The 24,986-nt window shown below is 42.6% G+C and overlaps 2 protein-coding genes across 3 annotated transcripts in view; both read right to left on the minus strand.

Annotated features, from left to right (window-relative positions):
- The window catches only part of arhgef2a (Rho guanine nucleotide exchange factor (GEF) 2a), a 45,053-nt gene extending 44,434 nt beyond the window's left edge, over positions 1-619 (minus strand). The window contains exon 1 of the mRNA XM_074686443.1: positions 343-619. Within this exon, the coding sequence (XP_074542544.1) occupies positions 343-405 (63 nt within the window). The 5' untranslated portion in view covers positions 406-619. The remainder of the gene's footprint in view (positions 1-342) is intronic.
- Positions 620-5,596: 4,977 nt separating this feature from the next.
- stx12 (syntaxin 12) lies at positions 5,597-16,597 on the minus strand. Of its 2 annotated transcripts, none has more exons than XM_074687673.1 (10): positions 16,540-16,560; positions 15,181-15,314; positions 13,115-13,184; positions 12,795-12,894; positions 11,209-11,346; positions 11,049-11,092; positions 10,600-10,705; positions 10,417-10,489; positions 6,336-6,418; positions 5,597-6,247 (listed from the first exon to the last, which is right to left on the minus strand). In XM_074687673.1, exons 2-10 carry the CDS (start codon positions 15,278-15,280, stop codon positions 6,155-6,157), a joined length of 807 nt encoding a protein of 268 aa, XP_074543774.1. In that variant the 5' UTR covers positions 15,281-15,314; positions 16,540-16,560; the 3' UTR covers positions 5,597-6,154. The 2 variants fall into 2 exon arrangements, with proteins under 2 accessions (XP_074543774.1, XP_074543773.1); XM_074687672.1 differs by having other exon boundaries at positions 5,598-6,247; positions 16,493-16,597.
- Positions 16,598-24,986: the final 8,389 nt, after the last annotated feature.

The raw sequence follows: 24,986 nt of genomic DNA on the forward strand, positions 1-24,986 counted from the left end.
CTCAAAGACAGCAGCAATATCACACTCACACCCACTACTATTTCTATGGCAACAGTTGCTATAGTTAAATATCCAGAGAGCAAGTACACTGTGTACAACAAACATAGATACACCCCACCACCTACACTCAGTCAGACATACAGGACTTGGAGGATTATCTACATATGAAGCGCCATCAAGGCCTGAAGTGAGAGGCCAGGATCCCGAGGAGGAAACGCTTCAAGCTGAAAACACACAGTGACTCAGAGATACAGGAACAGGAACTTTAACAACCTCCACTTTTAACGTGCTAATTTATCGTCTAAAATGTTCCTCTGAAGGATGAAGAGGGTGTCGACTCACCCGCAGGTTGATCTCCCTCATCCTCTCCTGCCGCAGCTTGGACAGATTGGTGACTCTGGACATGTTGGCGGCTCAGTTTTCTCAGAGTGACAGACTCAGAGGGCTGTCAGAGAGTCCGAACAATCAGAAATCCAGTTTGAATGTGCGTATTCTTCTCCTCTGTGGATGCCTCCGTTATCTGACAGAGACAGAGAGAGAGAGAAATAGAGAAACCAAAAACCTGTCCTCACCGGCCAACTGCAACGTGCTTCTGCTTCCAGTGAAGTGGCTGTTCCTGTGAGAAATCTGACTTCTGAATCATCACCGCCCCCTCACACACACACACACACACACACACACACACACACACACACACACACACACACACACACACACACACACACACACACACACACACAGTGTTCAGCTGTCTAGTACAGACTGCTTTTTGCCACATTTATATGAAACCTTTTCCAAAATGTTGAATTTTCACAGCAGCTGTTGGAACTGTAGCACGTGAGAAAGTTAAAGGCTTACATCAAATCGTCCACGTGTTACTTTTAGATTAATGCATGGTGTATTTTAAAGATCCATGACAGGAGCTGGACTCACACCACACACATTGATTGAGATTCTTGGTTTTAAAATGAGAAACCAATACAGACATGTCTTACAGCGTCATTCTCTGAATGTCCAGTGGGGACATTTCCTTATGCGCTTATGGTCTCAGTCTTTAGTTCAAAGATTATTTCAATACAACGTAATGCTCAGCTGGTAAGTTACAGTTCTATTTAGAGCCACACAGACAGGGCTGAGGGGAGGAGTCGGACAAAGGACACTTGGGACTGAAGTGGGGACACTAGGGGTCTTAAAAATGGACACACCAGCATGATGGTTGTCCTCAAAAAGCCAGATGTAACTGTAAGTCAGTATAAAATGTAGCTAAATGTAACTGAGGATGGGTAACTAATTAGGTCCATTTGTAGGTACTGACCAAATTCATTTAAAAGTACCCGGTACCAATTCATGTAAAACCAAAAGGTACCATGTTTAGGTTCCTAAACCCATCCTTGTGACTGTAAAGGAGAGGAAGAGTTGGCGATTTTCCATGCTGGATGTGAACACAACATTGCTAGGTTTTATATTGAAAAATGAATATGTTACATTGAAAAAGGAATTATATTTAACCATTAAACAAATTGATTTTTTTTTTACCAAATACACACAAAAATGTACCAAAAACTGGTACTATTGGGTATCGATACTGATTGCCAGGTACCAGCATCAGTGCTGTATCGTTTCAAATGTGAAAGGTGCCCTTCCCTAAATGTATTGTAAGATAAATGAAATGTAAAATAAATGCAGCTACTGCTTCAAAACTGCACCCTCTGAAAAAGGCCGATTTCTTCAGCCACATTAAGCTAGCTTTCACTGCCGTGTTGTTTTGGGTTGTAGCTTTCTTAATCTCAGCCTGCTGTGATCGCAGTTTGCATTTTCAAATCTTGGACTATTTGTTGTTTTTCTCGAAGGCTCACTTTGGCGTACGTAGCTCCTTGTTTGGTGTCAAAATGCCAATGTAGATTGTACTCTTTGACAACTGCCATGGCCTCATAACATAAAGACATACTGGTTTTTCTCCTTGAAGCACAAATTGGCCTTCCAATCTTTCCTGAAACAGCCTTCGTCTGCATCAACATTTCTCTTCCTGGACATTTTGGGATCATTGTTTTATTTCTCAATGCCACTAGTTCAGAAAATTGGCACTGATGTGAAAAACTGTGACCTAGTGGTGGGATGCTGCCACTTAGCAGGTAACATAATCAGTAGGTATTGACAAGGTTTCCAGAAGGGGAGACCCAGAGGCACGACTTCTGAAAAAAAAAAAAAAAAAAAAAAAATTCACCCTTTTGAGTTTCACATAGCCCTCTGATCCGTGTCTGATGACACTCTGAGGTGGTGGAGCACACGACTTAGCATGTGCCGTGGTTATTATATAGCAAACAGGGTCTGGCTACAGACGAGCATCTAAAGCTCTAAACAGAGCTCAGGTTCAACCTGTTTCCTCTGATCCTCCTGAAGATGTTCCTTCATCTCCATGTGAGTCCACCTGTGCTGAATCCAGCTGATTGGACCTGATGTGGAACGGCTCACACCTGTCTATATCAGGTCCCACAGGTGACAGAGTGTGTCAGAGCACAAACCAAGCATGAAGTCAGAGAGACTGTCCTCAGAGACAGGATGGTCTCCAGGAACAAATCTGTGGAAGGCTCCAGAAACATTTCTGCTGCTTTGAAGGTCCCAATGAGCCCAGTGGACTCCATCATCTGGAGAAGGAAGAAGTCCAGAATCACAAGGACTCTTCAAGAGCTCGACCCTCTAAACTGAGGGAAAAGGGTCTTTCTCATGAAGGAGACCAAGACCCTGATGGTCCCCCTGTCAGAGCTCCAGAGGTCCTCTGTGGAGAGAGGAGAACCCTCCAGAAGGACAACCATCTCTGCAGCAATCCACCAATCAGGCCTGTATGGTAGAGAGGCCAGAGGAAGACACTCCTTAGTAAAAGGCTCATGGCAGCTCACCTGGAGTCTGCCTAAAGGCCCCTGAAGGATTCTCAGATCAGGACAAAGAAAATTCTCTGCTCTGATGAGACAAAGATTGAACTCTTTGGCATCATATTTGGAGGAAACCAGGCCCCGCTCATCACCTGGACCATACCATCCCTACAGTGAAGCATGGTGGTGTCAGCATCATGCTGTGGGGGTGTTTTTCAGCAGCAGGAACTGGGAGACCAGTCAGGATTGAGGGAAAGATGAATGCAGCAATGTACAGAGACATCCTGGATGAAAACCTGCTGCAGAGAACTTTGGACCTCAGACTGGGGCCACAGTTCATCTCTCAGCAGGACAAAGACCCCGAGACCACAGCCAAGATATCAAAGGAAGGGGTTCCAAGACTGGACCCTGTAAAGGTCCTCCAGCCCATCCAGACTCTAGACCTGAATCTGACCCAGCATCTCTGGAGAGATCTGAAAATGTCTGTGCACCAACGCTCCCCATCCAGCCTGATGGAGCTGAGAGGAGCTGCAGAGAGGAATGGGAATTACGTTGGAAAAGTGGAGCGCTGTGAGAACTACCTGGATGCAGTTTTAATTGGCTAACATTAGCAAAGTGCTCGGTCTGGCTAACATGAGCTTTGGATCAGTCTGGTTATAAAGGTACATGATGTGTGTTTGCTTCTCGTTTCCCAGAGCAGATCTCGTTCTTTGTGCTCTGCAGCTTCCGGATGTCATGTCAAGATCCCGATGGAGCTGTTACCAGAACTATTCAGTGCTGCTCTAAGTCTTTATTCTGATTCTTTAGAAGGATCCAGAGAAGCCCCCGTCAGCAGCACCAAAAAGATCCTCTACTTTGTGTCTGAAAAACCTGCGTTGCCAATGGTTACCAATTGGCTCCTGAGGTTGTGCATCCTTAACTTTGTGTGTGTGTGTGTGTGTGTGTGTGTGTGTGTGTGTGTGTGTGTGTGTGTGTGTGTGTGTGTGTGTGTGGGTATGTTCTTGTTTGTGCTGATTTCTTGGGTAAGGAGAGAGGAAGACTGCACCAGAATAGCAGGAAATGTTTCACCACACTGCCATGCAATCAGAGTCACACACACACACACACACACACACACACACACACACACACACACACACACACACACACACACACACACACATCCTGTGTTTGAGTGTGTTTCTGTGTACACACATTGGTGAAAGGTCAACAGGACGTGAGATATTTGGAAAACAGTGAATGTTTCCCCGAGCTGCTTTGAAGAGTTTTTTCTCCAGAGGGGTGTTACTGATCCACTTTACATGAGGCGCACAGGTCAAAGAGACCTCACACCACAGAGGCTACAGAAGCTCAAGTAAAGTATAGATCAAGGTTGAGGGTTTGATTCCAGCTCCCGCAGTCATGTTCTCAAACCACGTTACCATCCATGTCAACCATCTGTTTTCAGCAGAGAAAAACACAGATCTCTCCTCTCCCATCAGCCAGTGGTGTTGCCATGGAGACTTAGATGTGCCGTAAATCAGTCCAGTCCTGCTCGACCCGATCAGGAAATTTAAGAGTTGGATGTTTGGCTAAGACACAGTTAGTACCTTTCTTGCTCAGCCGTTAATGCTTTAATCCTAATGCATCAAGAGGCCTGAATATTCAATGAAAGGATTTTTTATTAGTTATAGTGCCCCCCCTAGTGGCAGCAGGAAATGTCACACTGCTATTCTGGTTGCATTCTTACCAAGGCCATCACACAGATGTGTCATCACTTCATTTCAGGGGAGAGGCTGTGCAATTTAGAGGGATAGAAAGGATGGAAGAGGAAGAGTGACATTACTGTTTATTAGGGGAGGGAGAAAAAATTGAAAATCGATATAAAAGGATTTTTTTTGCTTGACAATATCAAAATATTGATTCAAATTTCAAATTCAAATTCTCCATCTCAGTCTTTGCTTATAAACTAGATTGGAAAAAAGTTACCACTTTCTCCAGCAGAGGGTAAAGTGTTTCTCTCTGACTCACGTCATGACTATTTTTATGGAGAAATGTGGCTCCTGATGTAGTCTATTAACAATATCATCATCATTTAACTTTTTCACATGGTCTGGTGTTGGAAAAGCAAACTAAAAATTGCAAAAATTGTTAATATTGAAGAAATGCAATTTAAATCAAATTAGCGTCCCAAAAATCATAATAGAATCGAACTGCGAGAATATCATATCCTGTTTATGTCAGGTTCAGGTCACCAAGCTCTGGCGTCAGGACAGTTAGTCTGTATTTTGAGCAGAGGCAGAGCAGGAGAGCCTGAGTCCCTTCATCAACTTAATATGATTCAACATGAATAGTTCTCTATAGAGCTCTTCATGCTCCTCTGACAGCCCCCCCCCCCCATCCTCTGTCCACTGAGCAGCATGAAGAGCTTCTTTGGGATGCTCCCTGACGGATCAGGTGCGACCATGGTGAGGTTCTTTGAGAGCTCCGAGGTGCAGAGGAAGTGAGTCCACATTCTGTATCACATTTGAAACAAATTATAGCTGCTTTGACTTTTCTTTCTATTGTGAAGACACTACAGCGGCAGCAAGCTCTGGGACTGCTCTGACATGCTCCAGAGTCCCTGAGCTCTCTCTAACCATGGATGTCTGCTTCAGCCCACACTGAGACCTGTAGTGCAGCAGACTGGACCCAACCTGAGGAACCACGAGAAGTCACAGGAATCAATGAAAGAGCCTGATGTTTCATCGTTTACTGTCATTGTTTATCATCCATAACGAGAGGAGTACATCGCAGCACTGTGGAATATTTACACACGTGGTCTTTATTTATACTGTTTCACCTGCTTTCATTTTACAACATGTATTATACAACCCTTGCCCTCCTGCCTCCAGGAGTTAGAGCTCCTGGGTCACGTTTCTGAGAGAGCAGCAGAGAACAGAGAAATAATTTACAGCCCCTAAAAACAGATCATCCTTTTAACTTTCTTTTTTTCTGAAACAGACCCATGAACCACATTTAGACATCTGAATACAGTGACAGCTAGTGTTAGTGCAGAAAAGAAGAATGAATAAAGCAAATTAAGGAATCTCAATCACTCCCCCCCCACCACCTCAGTCCTCCATCCTTCAAGACATCTGTGGTAATTACAGAATCAGATCAAACGTTCCCGCCTGCACAGATCCCAGGTCTTCCGCCTCCTCCTCCTCTTCTTCTTCTTCTTCCTCCTGTGATTCCAAGCAGGTACTTGCATGTGGGGAGGGAGAGTAAATTAGAGCAGAAACGGTGAAATGGGTGGAGTCTGTTCAATTTGAAGCCTGCCAGATGATGATGCCCAGTATGGCGAGCACGATGGAGCACACCATGGCGAGGATGCACATCTTCTTCCTGGACTTTTGCTGTGGCAGAGGAGAAGACACGGGATGCTTACCTGGGTGGCATCATTGACTAACAACAGGTAAAGTGGAGACACAGCTGCAGACTCACCTGGTAGTAGGCGGCTCTCTGTAGCTGCTCTGTTCCTCGCTCTACATGAACTTCAGCGTTCTCTACGTTCGCCTCGATGCTGTCTGTGGAGCAGAACACACGGCGGCGTCAGTCACATGACCCATGAGGAGGACACTGGTCATGATTGTAGCTACACAGTTAAATCCACAGTAAAGGTAGGGTTAGGGTTGGGTAGGTCATATATTTTTAAGCATTTCTGTCAATAACTGTTAAAAGTCATCTATACACTGGTAGTAAGTCATACATATAGTGCACTGACACTGATGAGAAATGTCCGTGGTCTGAATCAGCAGCTGGGCAGCGGTGAGTGCGCTCAATCACACATTTTTTTTCTTCAATGAAAAGTCTTTGCACACTACTTAGGGCTCTAATTTCGTGGCGCAGCGCAGGGGGCGCAAGCCTGGCGCAGCCTGCGCAGTGCTAATTTCGTGTGGCGCACCGCCGTGCGCTGCCAATTTGACAATTTGGTAGACCGTCTGCGCTGAGATGGGTGTGACGGCGCGCCAGGGGGAGTTGACGGCGCATCAGGGGGAAGTGTCAGCAGATTCATGTTGGCGCAGTGACAATTTCGTGCCCAAAAAGTGCGCTGAAAGCTCGCCAGCTCCAACCTGGTCTATCCTCGACGCAAAGCGGAGCGCACCCCACGCAGCTGTAATTTGGTGACAGGCGCATATGTGCGCACATGTCATCAAAGCCTCAGAGGCAGGTTTCCAGAGTGTCAGGCACATTTTGATGCAGTAAACAATCACAGCATTCACTATTTAACGTAACTGTCTGAACCAGCATATACATTTATATCTATATTAACTGTCCGTCACATCTGATGTCAGATTAAAGCCGTTTGTCATAATGGAAAGTTAACCTGACGGCAGCTTACAATTAAACAATAAACAGCCTTAACATCTGATACTGAGTATATATCTGGCTTCTCTCATTTCATTTAATTCAAAGAAAATAGGGAGAGAAAAGACGAAGAAAAAAAACAGACAAAATAAATGTTTGTCACTCAGGATTTACCCGTGATTTCCCATATTTCTCTGTTTTAGTCTTTATTTTTAAGGTGATCTAAAAAGGTGGAGTACATTATTGTAAGGAGGATGAGGTGGAGACACTGGGAGAGTATACAGTATATCACCAAAGGCTCTGCTTGGCAATGACAAACCAGGAGTGCAGGTGGATCAAAAGTATTCTGAATGGATAAGCCAGCTGTGTAACTGCCTCTTAATTTTTTACTCCGGATAGAGACAAAGGAACAGATTAAATCTGTCCCGGGAGCTGGCCCACAAGGTGACGCGCGTCGTGTCCTCCGATGCGCACCGCTCTCCATTGACCTGCTGCAGGCACAGCGGCTCTGACCGTCTCCGCTACCAGCACTCTCTCCGAGGTGCTGGAGATCACTCAGACCAATCAGACGCTGCGCCTCAGTCGCAGGGCATTTAAAGGCGAGGAGAGGCGCTCATTTGATCGGTTAAAACAGTGCTCGGCTGTGTTAAACCCACTCACGGCTTTTCTCCTCCCTCTCTGCCATTTGCGCAGAGGGAGGCGTGGACGCGCAGCTCTGCGCTCATGTGCGCCTGTACTGCGCCTCTCTTGGCACTACAGGAAACTTGCAAAGTGCGCCGGTCACGCCCTGTGCGCACGGCGAAGGCAGGCGCAGGGCAGGTGCGCCTGCGCCTGGTCTACGAAATTAGAGCCCTTAGTGTCTATTCCAAAAACAATTGCAGAGAAAAAGCAGCCAGAGTTCTTAGCCCCTCTTCTTCTGCTACGCAGAGCAAGAGGAGGAGGACGGTTGTTGAGAAGGGGACGAATAAAAGGCGTTTGGATGCAGAGAGAGCGAAGACCATAGTAACCACTGGAGCTGAGTTTTCATGATGAGAGCTGAGGGAAGGGATTCAAAAGCAACACCAGCGTTGCAGTTTCTGGTAATCATGTGATCTGATTTTACTACCTTTGTTTTATTCAGACCACAGGTAGCTAGTGATGCAATCGGCTAATGCTAGTGGTGATCTATTGGCCTGTACCTGTGTTTACACAGACTGTCTGTACCATCTGTTAGCAGACAGCTCATCAGTTGTTCATCAGATTCTTTACAAATCCTTTACGTTGTCTCCTGCATGTTTTATAGCTACAAGAAAGATACATTGACCTCCACTTACACTGTCACTGTAGTGGCTCACTACAATAAAAGTGAATATAATCATCTCATCATGTCTGGATTATTGGGACTGTGTGTTTTCTGAGAATAACTAGCGCTCCCATATCAAGCTGAGACTCGTCTCAGTGAGACCGCACTCAGCCTGGGAATATTCCTCAGTGTCTACAGCATGATGGAAACAACCCCGTCCACTGGTGATCGTAGAGACACCTCCACACCTCCACACCACCTGCTAGTTAAGCTTCAGAAGAAGACCAACACCTGTCGCCATAACTAAAAAACATTTTCACTTTTGTCAGGATTAGAGGTTCATCCTACAGGATAAAGAGCCTCCTGTGTTTTCTGAAAAACAACAAAACATTGGCGTAAAGTCACCCTCAAACCTAAATAAAAAGGGAGCCAGAGAAGAAGGAAGGAGAGAGGAGGTGAGGAACAGAGCAGGAGGTGAAGGGAGCTGAGGGAGGGAGGGAGACTTTATCTTAAAGCCTGTGAGAGAAACAACTGTTTCTAGCTGTTTTTGTTTCATTGTACTTTTACCTTTGATATTTAAGTTGTTTTAATTTGAGCTACTTTAAGACTTTTACTGCAGTGGTTTTTTTCATGGGTAATTTTTACTTTTACAGGATTAGATTTACAGTGAGGTATTGTTACTTTTACTCAAGTATGGCTTTCAGGTACTTTATTGACCATCGCAAATTTCAAACTATCCATAACTCAGTAACACGTATCAACTGCACTTCACTGTACTGACCACCAGATGTCAGCAATGCCAGTCACTGAGGCCTCAGGTAATGAAACATGTTTTAGAAAAAAGTGTCAGGCTGAATCTCAAGCCCCCCTAAACCCTGAGCCCTTACAGCACAGGTGTCAAACTGATCCAGTAAAGGGCCACTGTGGCTGCAGGTTTTCATTCCAACCAAGCAAGAACACACCTGATCCAACAAATCAACCATTCAAAGACAATCCAGTTGATTGATTGAATAATTTGCGTCAGGTGTGTTTTTGCTTGGCTGGAAAGAAAACCCTCAGCCACAGTAGCCCTTTACTGGATCAGTTAGACACCCCTGCCTTACAGTCTTAATTAAGATCACCTGGAAAGTGTTTAAGTGCATGAGTCCGCAAGGGCTCAAAATGCTTTAACTTGGATTGGAACAGCACTTAACCACTTCTCACACTCCCTGCATGTGATAGTGTAGCTCACCTGAGCTAGCAGTATGAATTGTTACTGGACAAGCTTTAGATTAAAATAAACGACTTGTTACCTGTATGCTCCCATAAGTCAAATCAGAAATATGAATGTACAAAATCTGAATTAATTCATTAAACTGCACATACCTTATGCGTATAAATAAATATATAAATAGAAAAGAATATGTAAACAAATTAAAATTTTAATCAATAAATATATAAATAGATAATTATATGAAAAGATACGGCAGTTTTAAACATGCATTCTTAAAGACAGGTAGACTTATGTTTATGAAGCATCAACATTTGTCTAATTTCTGCGGTTCTTATTTGCTGTCTCTCTTCAATTTCACTATTACACATTCGTTTAACCTGCCGTGTTTGTGGGCTTCCCCTGGGAACCCCACGTTTCTATGGTTTTACGTCACAATAAAATGGCTTTGGGGAATTCCCTCACGGTAAGTCTGCAACCATGCTGACTCACGGAAAGGGTACAGTAAGGGCTCAGAAAGTCAGCAAGAGATCCCTCAAGCACTTTATGATTTGACAGTGGGACAGCCTGAGGCCCCATGAACTTTGGGGGAGCGTGTTTAAAAGTCACAGAGTGTGTGAGTGTGGACATTGGGATTGGGCTTCAGAGCTTCACCAAAGCCTCTTACAGCCATCACCACATGGGGTAGTTCTTCAGACAGATCCACGGAGCCCCAGCCCACTCACCAATCATCTCCCCCTGATCGTGGATCATCACAGCCAGGTCCTTAAAGATCTGGTTCACATCCAGGATGTCAGACTGAAAGAGAAAACCTGAGGATCAGTCACAGGTCACAGTGGAGGGCTGATGTCCCTTCACTTTCTCAGACAGACAGACGGACAGAGAGATAGACGGACAGACAGACAGACCTCCAGTTGTCTGATGTTGGTCTCTCTCTCCTTGATGAGCTCCAGGTCCTCCTCTGTGATGGCTGCCTCCTCCGTCTGTGTCGTCATCTGACCCCAGTCATCTTGGCTTCACACACGCAGGGAAAATCATTATTGCAAATATGTTTAGATTCAGAGAATACAACAGAAAACAACAAGGGAGGAGCCTGAATAATATGTTACAGCATAATGAAATAAAATGAACATGACTTCAAATAACATTGTTTGACATTTGAGCGAACTTAGTTTGGGGAGAAAAATGAATAAAAGAGGTCCATTTGGCTGTTGGTCTTAAATTATATCAGTTTTATCACTTTTAAAGTCATTTAAAAGCAAGAAATTCAAACTTTCAAACATTGGCTTCAAAGATGGTCAGAGTTTGTGTCTCTATAAAATTCCATGTCCTCCTTAACCAAGAACAAGAGACTCACCTATCAAAAGAAACAAGTTTCTCATCTCGAGGAGCGTCTTCAGCCTGCAGCAGAGGAAGAGACAGACTTACTGAGGCTGCCTGACAGTCCGAATCTACAGCTTTCCTCTCATGAACCTGCTCAGATGAGCCTCCGAGGGCAGAAATGAGCCCTGACTTACAGACAGACGGGATCCAGCTCTCGCTCTGGCCACAGACTCCTTCTCCTTCTCCGCTGCACGTCTCTGAATGGCCTGGAAGTTATTGAGAGCTGCAGAGAAGTCGTTCATCAGTCGATCTCTCTGGATCTTCTGCTGCCTCTGGATCCACAGTGAGATGAAGGATGGGAAAAGTTAGATGGTGGACAAGCTGCTGCATACATTCACAGAGTCTGTGTGATAGCCGGAGGTAAGAGCACTGACACATTCAGCATGTTTCAGGTTTCAAAACAGGTTCTGAAAATGTATCACCTACAGTTTTTGTTGATACTGTGAGTTACATACAGGTGCGACTGAAACTAAGTCACATTACATGATATTTTCTGAGATAAACCTGTATTGATAGATTTTATTTGTTCGGTTTTTCTGCTTCAATAACATATTTTCTACCTCTTCATTATATAATTTTAATATTATTATTTGACCTTACGAGTTCTGTTCTGGCTGTGTTTAATTCGCTCACAATTTTTTTTTCTCATTCAGTGTTTGTTAGATTTAAAATCAGCGCCTTGCTCCTACCTTTGTTCACTTCTGTTCTGTGACTCAAATGTGGTGTAAAACATGTCGGTTAAACTTTTGTTTTAAATTTTACCAATGATTCTGGATGATTGGGTTGTATTTTTTAGAAAGCTAGCCAAAATGTTAACGTCAGTCAGGAAACACTGTGTGGAAACATTTGTGGGTTGGTTTCTGTTGGTCTCATGTTGATTTGTCTCTCAGGACGTGGATGTGGGGGTTTGGCTTTTTCATTTTTGAAACAGAAGAAGAGAAATGATAACATAACCTCTGCCAAGGCAGTGCTTAAACTTAATGTGTTGTCACTGTCAATGAGCACAAGCTGACTCACTGTTTAACTGGCAGCATGTGATTCTGGCAGAGGGACTTTGTTCTCAGGTTATAATCATTGACTTCCTTACAGCTGGAGTTTGATGAGGGCTTCAGAGATTTTTTCTGTGTATGTCATCGCTTTTCTTTTCATATAACCCTATTTTTACTCATAGATCTATTTAATCAACATTTTAGAGAGAAATAAACACCAAAAACTGTGAAGTTAATCTGTGGGAGAGGAAGACAGTGGATTCTCCCCAGTGCCTTTTTCATTCTGCTAAATTTTCAGTTGAAATGTAATTTCTGGTGTAAGCAAACAATATTTAAACCAAAAATGTTTTGAGTGTTATTCATAGCATAACTTCCATTTTTCAATCATTCTGTTTTTTTTTTTCACTGAAGCTACCTTTTAGCTTAGCTTGTACAGATGCTACAGATGAGCAGCATCTATAAAACAAGTGGACTGACAGACTTGTTTTGACTGCAGTTTAGAGAGTTCTGTCGCATCACGAGTAACTTGTTTTTATACTTTATTAGGAAGAATGAAGCAGAAAACTCAGCTGACAATAAAGAAACCTGCTCAGTTTGATCATAGAAGATTCTTTAAAAAAGACTGATGCACCGTTCAGAGGAAGCACAAACTGAAGAGCACGGATGGGGATGTGTGGCTTCAGCAGTGTTTCCCTTCCATTGCTCGGCAGTGTGGCTGAACTGAGGCTTACCTGCTCTGAGGGTGATGAGGGCAGAGGGATGGAGCCCAGCTCCTTCAAGTGTTTGTTGGTCTCTTTAGCCAGCTGGTTGGTGTAGTGTTGAATCTGCTGCCTGCACAAACATCACTTCTAATTAACAAACAGGTTAATAGAACTACAACTTGTGGGCTTCAATGACTCCCGGCAACTCTGATGATATCAATCATAGTCATGTCAGACACATACTGAGGTTTAGCAGCAGCTGGAAGAGTCCAACATATGAGTGAAGAGCCCAGCGTCAGTTTGTTCACCAAAGAGAGGAACTTGTCACTGGTAGACGCAGTTATACTTACAGACGGTCCTGGAGCTCACTGTTGTCCTGTCTGGTCCCCAGCTGGTTCACCATGGTCTTTATCTGAGCAGCTGTCAAAGCACACAGAGAAAGGTCTCAGGTTTGAGATGAAGGGGGCTGTCCACAAAAACAGCAACACAAGCTGCAGCGGCCTCCTCTTCACTGAGGTCTGCCTTCTTTCAATCACACCATGGATCTTTTCTTGGGTTCAATCAAGTGACTGTGACAGCCACTCTAGAATATTCCAGCACTTCTTTTTGGACCAAATCTGGGAGACTGTGGTATTTATCTGGTTATAAACAAACTGGAACTGATTTTCTTCTATTTATTTGTCAGTGAAAGCCTGCGTCCTGGAGTTTGACCACAGAGACATTCAGTGTTGAGATTGAGCCTCACTGTGCTGGACCAATACCTTTGTGCCTGCTGCCACCAAGTCCTGCTGCAAGTCTTCTCATACCCCCTTTCCACCGGTGCTCTTTCAGTGCTGGTGCTAGGGCTAAGTTGGTTCTAAACACGTTCTTTTTAAGAGCCGGTTTGTTTTTTTAATCAGCAAAGAGCTGAGTCTGGGCCACATCATTGCATCAGTGTAAAAAGACAGCAAGTCACATAGGTAGCCACTCAAGGGGAAGGCAGTGTCTACTGCAGATGTACGGGGCAGGAAACAGCAACAAAGTTGACCTGATATACAAGAGGCAATGCAGCGCTGCTTCTATTTCTCCTCCGGGTAAAATTATGACTGAGTAAACTCCAACAAAACAACAGACGACTCACTCGGCAGCTTTCCTTTTTAACAATGACTGTTTTAACCGCTGATCATTGGTCACTGCAGCCCCGCCTCTGGACGTAGCCAGTGCTTAGGTCTGGCTTAGCAAAAAGTTGGTGCTTGCTAAGAAATGGTTTTGAGCACTGAGAGCCAGAGCTTTGTCTGTGGAAACACAAAGAACCAGCGCTAAGTCAGGAACTGGCCTGAAACTAGCACCAGGACTAGACCAGCACCACTCAATTGAAAAGGGGTATCAGTAAGGGTTTTTGACCACCTGTCTTCTCAGGAATTTTGGTGTCTAGTTTTGTCACGCTCAGGTGTGAAGCCACTCTTTTGCTTTAAAGTTACTAACTATGCTTTACACTGTATCTCTTGGAGCGTTCAGAGCCTCTGCTATGGTTTGTATCTGTGTCCCTGTTTGTGCAGCTTAATGATGTCTTCTCTTTTTGGACAATCCGCTTTTCAGAGCCACAGCACGCTGTTATATGTCACCATCAACAGATGTCTGTTTGAGTAGTTCCACCCCTGATGTTTCTCATGAAGGCCTGTGGATGGGGTGTGTGGGTGGGGTGTAATAAACTACATCAGATCTGCTCCAGACAACACCTGATTTAAGAATGTATCCTCAAATGAGAGTTTCTATTCAAGGGGAGAAATCCTCACCAGAGTGCATCCTCCAAAGAGTCTGCCAACTTTGTAATGGGAAGTTGGGATTTACGAGTTCCAAGTGGGAAATTTCAACCACAATACCCTCTGAAATTGGAATTTCAGAGGGTATTGGATATAAGGCTTGTAGCCATGGCAATCCCAACAGTGTGGAACAAAGTCAGCACATTTAGACTGAAACCAGCAAACAGAACAAGCTCAGTGAAAGGCTGTGGTTTGTGAATCAAACAAGCTCATCAGACTGAGGCTTTCTTCAACACTCGTCAAATGTGGAGTATCACAGGAAACACTGTCCTGCTCACACTGCAGGAAAACATCAGTCACGTGGCTGATGAAAGTAAAACACCTTATTAAATCTGGTACCAAAGAAATGAAAGGACAGAAAATATTTGTGGTTCGCTAATATTTGTTTGGCTTTTTTTTTACTGAATCCTTCCCACACAAAAAAACTCTCGTCCTCCTCCTTATTGCCTCTTTTGCTGTTCATTTCTCAAGTTGGCATAATAGATTGTGTAAAACGTGGACACAGTCAGCAGGTCATCACCCTCCTGTTTCTGGTACAGATCTGTACAGCTCATCACCAACAGGACCAAGATGAACGAGGTTAAGAGGTAAAGAGGCAGTGCTCAAGCACTTACTGTTCTGTGTGATCTTTTGGATGTTGGAGCTGCAGGTCTGAATGAGGCTGTTGAAGTCCCGAGGGACGGGGCGGTACGCCTCTGCTTTCCCGTACGACATGTCTGCTGGAGTGTGCTGAAAGGTCAAACCCCGGCTGCAGACACACACAAAGAAGGCGAAAGGTGCTGGTTATTAACCACCACACGTTTCAGGATTTACTGACATAAAGGAGACTGACATGAGGAGACACGAATGACATTAAAACAACATGTGTGATGTGCAACACAAAAATCAGGTGGAAAATCCTGTTCCAAAACGGACAGGCAGAAAAATGAAGTGTACAAATTTAGTTGACTGAAGTAATAAGGAGAGTGGAGTGAGATGGAAAAATTTCAACTAAAATATTTTCTGAACAGTACTCTCTGCCTTGACTTTTCTTTGATGCTGCTAATAATAAGTATATTACAGAGTTTTGTATACGAATTTACAAAAAACCCTCAATTTTATTCCTGCACAAAGTATAAGTTAATGAAATAATCAGGACTTAACAAATCCATGTATCATATATCTCACGCTGACACCAAACAGAACGTACTTTATTAAAAGAAGGGTTTTCAGATCGTTTAAGATAAAACTAACCTATCCTGTTTTAATTTACAAAATATCATTTTGGGATGGTCTTTTGCTAGGGTTTGAAATGCCTAAATATTGACACAGACAGAGAGGGCCTCAAGCTGACACCTGTACAGAAAACACCTGTTTACTGCAGCTGGAAACTGACGGACAGAAAAACACCGGAGACCGGTTTACAGATGGAGACTAATAAACCCCGTTTTCACAACATCACAGACCGAAGTACACCGCCATGCTCAGTTTCTGCTGCCAGACTGTGTTTACCAAGGGTTTAATATTTTATTGACAGCTTAGATTAAAGCGTCTTAACATGAATAACAACTGTTAGCATGCTAAGAACTGAGCCTGCTAACGAACATTCACTCTGCCTGATATCAACATAGAAGAAACATCCTATTGGTGACCCGTATGAGTATGTTATACTTAAATTGATTATTTGTATGTATTTTCGACCTTACCACTATAGTTATAACTTTCAGAGTTTTTCTCTATCCCGCTGTTTAGCCTCTAAAAGTTACAGAAGCAGTGAGCCCAGCTGTTAGCTTCAGAGCTAACAGAAGCTAACTGGTCTGATCTGTTATTTATGACAACCCTAGATACATAAACAACTAACGTTTTTTTCCAATGATAAGGACTTCAACTCCGAAACATAATAAAAGCATAAAACCAGCGTTAAATATGCAAAAAGGTCAGTCATACTTGCGTATTTGTCAGTTTACAATAAACACACAAGCTTCAAGCGTTTCCGTCAAGATACTGCTGCTCTTCCTGGAGCCAGACGTCATCACGTAACGCCTGCAGTCACGCGGTCAGGACGTACTCGCTTATTTATTTATTTATTTATTAGAAAACTTTGTTTGCAAACACAAAGCTTAAAAAATAAGAAATGTACCCATATTTCACATGTGATGTTTTTAACAGAAACGGAATGTAAAGTATAATAATAATAATGATAATAATGATAATAATAATAATAATAATAATAATAATAATAATAATAATAATAATAATAATAATAATAATAATAATAATAATAATAATAGTAATAATAATAATCATAAACATAAACATAAACATAAAATAATTTTGGATGCACATTACGCTGCTACTTAAAAAAAGTGTTACACTGACAAAATTATGTACGCATAAGAATGTACAGTTAGAGTTGTAATTTACTGTAGGTAAGGACAACTTGTCACATTGTAACTATCCTACACTGCATGTGACTGCAACAGTCCTTGCTCAAGTACTGTGGTTGAGGAGGATCAAACAGTGCAAAATTGCACTTCACAAAGCTCTTCTATCATTATTATGATAAATTACAAACTTAGCTGTCAAAATGTATTTAATTTCTACTAAAGTCTAAACCAAATAAAACATGCATGAAATTAACTATAGATAAATTAAAACTCAAAATTAATTTTAAGTACAATTTGTGGCGGTAGGAAGATAAATGTTTTTCAGGGGATCATTCCCATTTGCTTTGTGGACACAAGCACTCGTGTATTAACAACACCCCCACCACCCAGGCCTTTGTTCTCATGGTTGCAGCTGACAGTGAGTTCTGGACAATTCTAACTGCATACTTATCATCTTGGCATAGATGGGTCAGAGAGACAAACATAAGGGAGAGACAGTTTGGGATTGGGTAGATTGCTTTTCACCAGTGAAGATTTTCAGTAGAGTGCCCGCCTTAGCTCCAAGTCTGTCAATAAAATAAAATAAAATAAAATAAAATAAAATAAAATAAAATAAAATAAAATAAAATAAAAGGCAACTCAAAGTCCAAGTCTTGGAGGACAGAACACTTACATTTGACTACTTTAACTACTTTGTTTTGTCTGAACCCTGAACTGCTTCAGGTAATGTGCCATCTATGTGCAAAAGTCCTTTTTTGGTAATGATAGGGGTTTAATATCAGCCTCTGCCTCCATGAATGTGACTTCAATGGGTGAATGGGACTGAAAGTGTAAAGAGCAAAGATCAAAGACTCTAATGTTATAAACAGGGAAAAGGGTGTTTGGTGTAGAGAAGCTTTGTAGGATTTCAGGGCGGTACACCATATGGGCGGAACATGGTACTGTGGCTCTGGCCACCAGATCTGTTGTGTAATATGGCTGCTAGGGATGCTCCAGTACTGATCAGTGGTATTGGTTATTGGTGTATCTGTGCCCCTCAAGGCTAGATTTATCGTGGGAAAAGATCCATGTTGCCAATCCAGGCAAACAGTTTTGTGCCTTTGGGGTTCTTTTTACCAGTGCTATTTGCTCCTTGATTTAAAATGTTGCCTCTGGTGCACATGCTTTGTTGCATTATCAGCTGCATTACCAGTCTACAGGGTATAAAAGTTTACACTTTAAAAGAACTTGTGTAAATTCTAAAGAATTGTAATTTTGATGGTAAATATCAAATATATTTCATAGTTTAAATAAATATTATTTTCATTAATTCTATTTACTCTTTTTTTTGCCTTTACCTAAACATCACCAGTTTTTACCCACAGTAGGGCATGCAGGTTATTATTTAGTGCTGCTATCGGATCGGATCAATTTGGTATCATTATTGGTCAATACCAGAGCCCAGGTATCAGTACCAGTATCAGAACCAGAAAAGTTGGATCTGTGAATCCCTAATGGCTGCACATTTCCTAGATGGTGGAGGTTAAAACTGAGGATGTTTTGATTTCAAATCTGGTAAGTAAAGCCAAATTGGCCCTTTTTTATTTATCTTTTCACAGTATATGATTACAAGCATTTTATAGTAAAACGTGTCAGGGGTTTCCATGGTAACAACAGCTAATGGCAAACAGAGAAAGGCTTCCCAAATGCCCCTGGGTGTGTTGTTTGGTGTAGAAAAAATTCAATAGATAACCACACTTTGGATTGCTTCTGTCTCCTGTCCTTTATGATTACTGCTTTCACATCCCCTTGCAATGCTAAACACCATTGTTTCTTGAAACAAGCTGAACTAAGGGGAAGGCCTTGACAAGGGTACTGGTACACAACATTGACTGCTTATCCTGATGACCAGCTCATCCTGTGGCTCCTGGATTTCCTCCCCACAGGTCACAGAGTGTGCATGTCAACAACATCTATTCTAACGTATGATAAATCTTGACTGGCTCCCCACAGAGCTGTGCTCCCCTGGGCTGTTTATCCTCTATACTGATGACTGTAGATCTAGCCAGCCCCATACCGACCTGGTGAAATATGCAGATGGCAAAGCCCTTGTGTCCCTGCTGTCAGACTCTTCACAGCCCCACAGACCAGCCCTCCAGGGGTCTGTGGACTGGTGTGACAGTGCATGTCTGAAGTTAAACACGAGTAAAACCAAAGATATTGTGGTGACCTTCTCTAAAAAAACAGAGGGACCTTGCTGCAGCAGTCACCACCACAAGTCATAGTGAACCGGTGGAGCATGTGGAGTAATATAAATACCTGGGCACTGCCTTTGACAGTTTGCTGAAATTCTCCTCCAACATAGAGATCCTCAAAAAAGCCAGCAGAGACACTACCTCCTCAGGAAACGTTATTCCTTTGGAGTAAGCTGGAACATTCTCAGGGTGTTCTACTGCTCTTTCATAGAGAGTATCATCACCTTCTCTATCACAAGCTGGTTTCACTCAATAAGCCTCCAGGAGAGGAACCACCTGCAAAAGGTTGTGACTGTCAGCTCCAAAATAATTGGGTCACCCCTAAGATCTCTGTTGACTACAGGGCAGGTCCGTCCCACGGGCGAAGCAGTTTCCTCCTGCCTGGGGTGCCAGGTGTGCTTAGGGTGCCGCCAGTGGCCCTCACAAAAAAAAATAAAATAAAATAAAATAAAATAAATTATATATATATATATATATATATATATATATATATATATATATATATATATATATATATATATATATATATATATATATATATATATATATATATATATATATATATATATATATATATGGGTGCCCAGGTGCCCCCCTCCTTTTCTACACAATAAACAAATATGCAAAAATAAATACACTTTTTATTTACAATATTTCATCTGGCCTGGCTGATGCACTAGAACAGAGACACGATGCTGCTGCTTGCTTTAGTGGGGGGGATATGTCTCTGCACAACTGGCAACAGCAGCCCAATCAAGACGTGTGAGTCAATGTAATGTAAACACAACTACATGGTTGGCGCCACCGCTGCGCATATCATATCAGGCAGACAGGTAGCGTTCTTTAAAAATGAGAAGGCACAAGCCCTCATGTGCGCAGGGCAGAAAACGGAGAGAAGAGGAGGAGGAAAGGAAAGCCCAATTAAGAGATAAGCTATGACAACAAAGCGCTGTTTTGCGTTTCTGTGTTATTTTAGGCTGATTGGCGCTAACGCTAGGGTTAGCTAGGTAATAAAGCTAAAGGCAAAGCTAACTAGATAATGCAATGTTCTGATGAGCTATTGATAGATTCATACAGATTGAGATGAATGCTCAACCCTCACGTTTGGGCTTAGTAGTTTTATTACCAAAAACTAGGTTACTACTTTACATCTGCATTGCAGAGTTCAAAACCCAAACCCTTGTCATCATGCTTGCCTAATTTGCCTTGAGTCTCAAAATGAGTGGCAGGCTGCACCATTATATCAGTGATAATGTGGCTACAGCTATCAATTAAAAAATCGATTTAAATTGTTTGTCCTGTGCAGCTATATGCTTTTGCCAGGCTAATAACTGTGCCTGTGTCTGTTCAGGCACACTCAGCAAATTCTTAAAGCCCCCAACTCCTGGAGGAGAAGGGACTTCTACACCACTCTCTGAAACATGTAAGTAACTCAAACCAATTATTTCTGGACTCTATGTAATTCAAAATACACTGCTATGTTGTTATTATTATTATTATTATTATTATTATTATTATTATTATTATTATTATTATTGGGGGGGCACCCCAATGCCAATCTGGCTGGGGCACCAAAATGCAGCTCACACGCAGACTACAATGCCGCATTGATCGGGACCCTTCACATATGCTGTCACTAGCTTAAGTAGCTCTCATCAGGTCAACGGCTGTGCTGCTCAGCCTGCAGAACGCAAAGAAGAAAGGCCACCTTTGTGCCCAAGAGCTGTGCTGCTCCTCAGTTGAAAACATCCATAATCCACTCCTCACTGCCCACTTACTCACATAAGAATGCCATTAGCACTTGTCATACCTACCTTTGTTGGCATCTTAGACTCCTTTCTGCACTTTACTTCAACTACATGCACTCTAATATTGTTCTCCAGGACTCAGGGTTCTTTTGTTAAAACTTAATGTCCCAGCATTTTATTGGCTCTATTTTTTATCTAGATCTTATCTTTTTTTTGATATCTGAACAATTGTTTTACATTTTATTCTCTTGAAGTCAGGATTTTAGCATCCTAAACAGTAGACTTGAGTTTGATGTGAAATAGGGTCTGTCTGTTGTGCTGTCTGTGTTGACTGCTGTACGCACAGCAATTGCCCCTCAGGGATAAATAAAGTATTTCGAATCCAATTCAATTCAATTCTCAAGCTGGTTAGAACTGGTTCTCATCTGGGGCCCTATATGATTCTATCTCTACTTTTATCAACAAGTCCACTGGACCAATGAGACCAACATGAGGAAGCTTTATCAAAACACCTGTTGTGGCAAATGCCTGCCTTCTCCTCTTCCTCCTCCTCCTCCTCCTCCTCCTCCTCACCCGAGCAGAGATTGTACTTGATGGAGACATAACATTTCAGAGTTTTATATCTGTCATCTCCATTAACAGGCTTCAGTCCTGTATATCAGACCTCCTTGCAGCCCAGCTCCTCTGCCCGCTCAGAGCAACCTCTCTGTGTATTTCAGCTGCACAGTAGTGTGTGAGAAGGAGCAGCTCTGTTGTAGAAAGAGTCCAACAACCTGGGTGTCCCGTTATGTTTCCCCACTTGATCTCTTTCTGTTACTGATATGAACGTCTGACACAGAGCAGGAGGGTGGCGGCTCTGAATTAAACCCAGCTGCTTTAGCAGTTCAAAGCTCCAGGTCAGTTTTACATTCAGTCAAAAATGTAGAACATCAAACAGCAGACATTATTCAAGCTTTTAGCAACAAGACACTCAGTGTTATGACTGGGCTGTGTTATATTACAGTCATTTATATTAAAGACATGGTTCTCATGACATTTTTATTGCTGCATATGGAACTTATATTCTCCTTCAGAAGCACATGATATTTAACATAGAAGGCTCAGTTCTTCTGTTGCATAACAGCCCATTGAGGCTTACACTGACCACAATAGCCAGACAGAGGCCCCTTCTGCCCCCAGTGCATTCATTTGTTCACTAGCACTCCATCACTTTTCTCTTTTCTCACCTGCTCAGTTTCCGTGTGTAGACATAAAGAGGTGACTGGCACACAGAGATGACTAATTATGGATAATATACAGGATATTAAAACTATAAGGAAAACACAAAGTCCAGGAAACAGATATTTAACATCAATTCTCAAACAGCTGCAAGTTATATAAGGATGGGGAATTATATCTCATAATACTAGAGGTTCATCATGCTCACTGCATCAAGATCACTGTACCAGCACACTTCACCAAGATAACTGGAACAAGATGGCTGTTCTAAGCTGACAACTCCAAAATTACAGCAGCCACACTGCACCAAGGACATTGTGTCAAGATGACTGTACCAAGGTCACTGGAATAGGATAACTGTACTAAGACAACTGCACCAAGATAACTGCTCTGCATGCACTGCACCAAGCTAACTTCATCAAGCTCACTACACTAGGATCACTTTACCAAGATCATTGTAAAGGATCACTGTACCAAGATTACTTCACCAAGATCACTTTACTTTGATCACTGCAATAAGCTCACTGAAACAATACCATGGAACATAGATCAATGAGCCAAGCTCACTGCATCGAGATCATAGCATCAAGGTCACTGACCAAGACCACTTCACCTAGATCACTTCACTAAACTCACGGCACCAAGATCTCTTTATAAAGATCACTTAAATGGGGTAACTGTACTGAGATGACTACACCAAGTTTACTGTACCCAGATGACTGCACCAAGCTCACTGAACCAATACCACTATACTAAAATGAATGCACCAGGATAACTTTACCAAGAACACTTCACTGCACCAAGGTCACTTAACCAAGATAACTGTACCAAGACCACGTCACCAAGATAACTTAACCTAGCTCACTGCAGTAATATTACTGTACGAAGATCAATAAGCTCACTGCATCAAGATCACAGCACCAAGATCCCTGCACCAAGACCACTTCACCAAGAACACTTCACTAAACCCACTACACTAAGATCACTGCACCTAGATCACTGCACCAAGACCACTTCACCAAGAACACTTCACTAAACCCACTACACTAAGATCACTGCATATCAGAGATATCAGAGTAAACAGACAGAAAAAAATTGAAAGATTAATTTGCACATTTTAATAACTGATGTTATAAAGATAGTAAACACAGTAAAAAACTAGTAACATAACTGACATCAACAAACATCCAGTAATTTGTCTTCTATTTGAGTGGCATGTGGCTCTTTGTTACAAAGAACAATCAAGCTTTATTTCAGAGAAGGCTGTGTGCCACCAGGAGAAATACAGCAGCCGCTGTGACAAAGGGGGTGATGACTCTTTCAACCAACTAACAGACTGCAGTGTTTCTAGCTCCACCTTCTGGGGATGGATTGGTACGTCTGGCACCCCAACAGAAGGGTACCAAAAACTGGGACGGTACGGGTCGGTCACTTGGGGACCTGTCCCGGTATTAGTCAGTGGAAACATCACAAAATGTGTGCTGTACCAGACAAACTGAACTGAACCACTGGGTGGAAAAGGGGCTACAGATGGAGGTTGGATAGTATCAAAATTTGGACCCCACCTGAAGTTAAAAAACAGCTTTATAAAAAAAGAGAGACTGGTGTTCACAGATGAACAAACAAAGTCCTACTGTAATAAGATGCCCAATCCTTTAAACTGCAGGCTGAACACTGACAGCACACTCGGTTGAAGATATGAGGTCATGTGATATCTATCCACAGGAAGTATAAATCTAAAACATGTGTCTTATATCTCAGCATGAACTTGGTGCTCCTTCCTGTAACTCTAACTACTGGTGTCATGAGACTGGTTTTAATGGGAGGACTGCTTCCTGTGTGAGATGTGATGGAGCCCCTGACTGATAAGCACCAACACACACTCCATGCTCAGCTCAGAGGGGAGTTCCTCTGACTCCTGTTTACATTCCTCTGAGCTGTCAGGTCTGTACCACAGGGCTCACCGCCTTTATTGAAAAAGTGCAGAGGTTACAGATGTCTGTCACAGTCAGGGAAGCAGGGAGTGCACGTGTGTGTGTGTGTGTGTGTGTGTGTGTGTGTGTGTGTGTGTGTGTGTGTGTGTGTGTGTGTGTGTGTGTGTGTGTGTGTGTGTGTGTGTGTGTGTGTGTGTGTGTGTATGTGTGTGTGTGTGTGTGTGTGTGTGTGTGTGTGTGTGCTGCTGCTGTGGTCCTGACAAAAAATGTATTTTATCTCTGTAAATTTTAAATGTTAGCCTGGTCTTGTTTGCATTTCCACAGCCAACCGTGCCCCCTTGTGGTAGGTGCTGTGTAAGTGGGTTTGCTGGCTGATAAATCCAACAAAGAAGAAAAACGTAACACTGTGAACAAACAGCAACGATGAAGACGTCCAGTAATTTGTCTTCTTAGTGATTGGCATGTGTCTCTTTGTTACAAAGAACGATCAAGCTTTGTTTCAGAGTAGATTGTGAGCCACCAGGAGAAATACAGGAGCTGCTGTCACACAGGAAGTGACCATTCTTTAGACCAATCAACTGACTGCAGTGATTTTAGCTCCACCTTGTGGGGTCAGCTCGGTTTAGTCTGGCACCCCAACAGAAGGGTACCAAAAAATCAGGACAGCTTGTCTCAGTTATTTTGGGATCTGTCCCAGAATTAGTCAGTGGAATCCCAACACAAATAGCGTGCCGTGCTGAGACAAAGTACAAAGTGGACTGAACCACATAGTGGAGGCTTAGCTGACCTGTTCATGATTTTGAGAAGTGTCCTGAGATAACATTTGTTATGATTTGGCGATGTACAAATAAAAACTGATTGATAGATAGATAGATAGATAGATAGATAGATAGATAGATAGATAGATAGATAGATAGATA

Source organism: Halichoeres trimaculatus, unplaced genomic scaffold (genome assembly GCF_033239565.1).
Source record: "Halichoeres trimaculatus isolate MK-OKI-2021-1 unplaced genomic scaffold, fHalTri1.1 fHalTri1_scaffold_14, whole genome shotgun sequence".
NCBI classification, from domain to species: Eukaryota; Metazoa; Chordata; class Actinopteri; order Labriformes; family Labridae; genus Halichoeres; species Halichoeres trimaculatus.

Excerpts from the sequence above, each read along its gene's own strand:
- stx12 (XM_074687673.1), bottom strand. The coding sequence starts at position 15,280 with ATGTCGTACGGGAAAGCAGAGGCGTACCGCCCCGTCCCTCGGGACTTC. Across the intron at positions 10,490-10,599 it reads CCAACATCAGACAACTGGAG|TCTGACATCCTGGATGTGAA; the intron begins GTCTGTCTGTCT and ends TTTCTCTTTCAG. Across the intron at positions 6,419-10,416 it reads CGATCAGGGGGAGATGATTG|ACAGCATCGAGGCGAACGTA; the intron begins GTGAGTGGGCTG and ends TCTGCTCCACAG.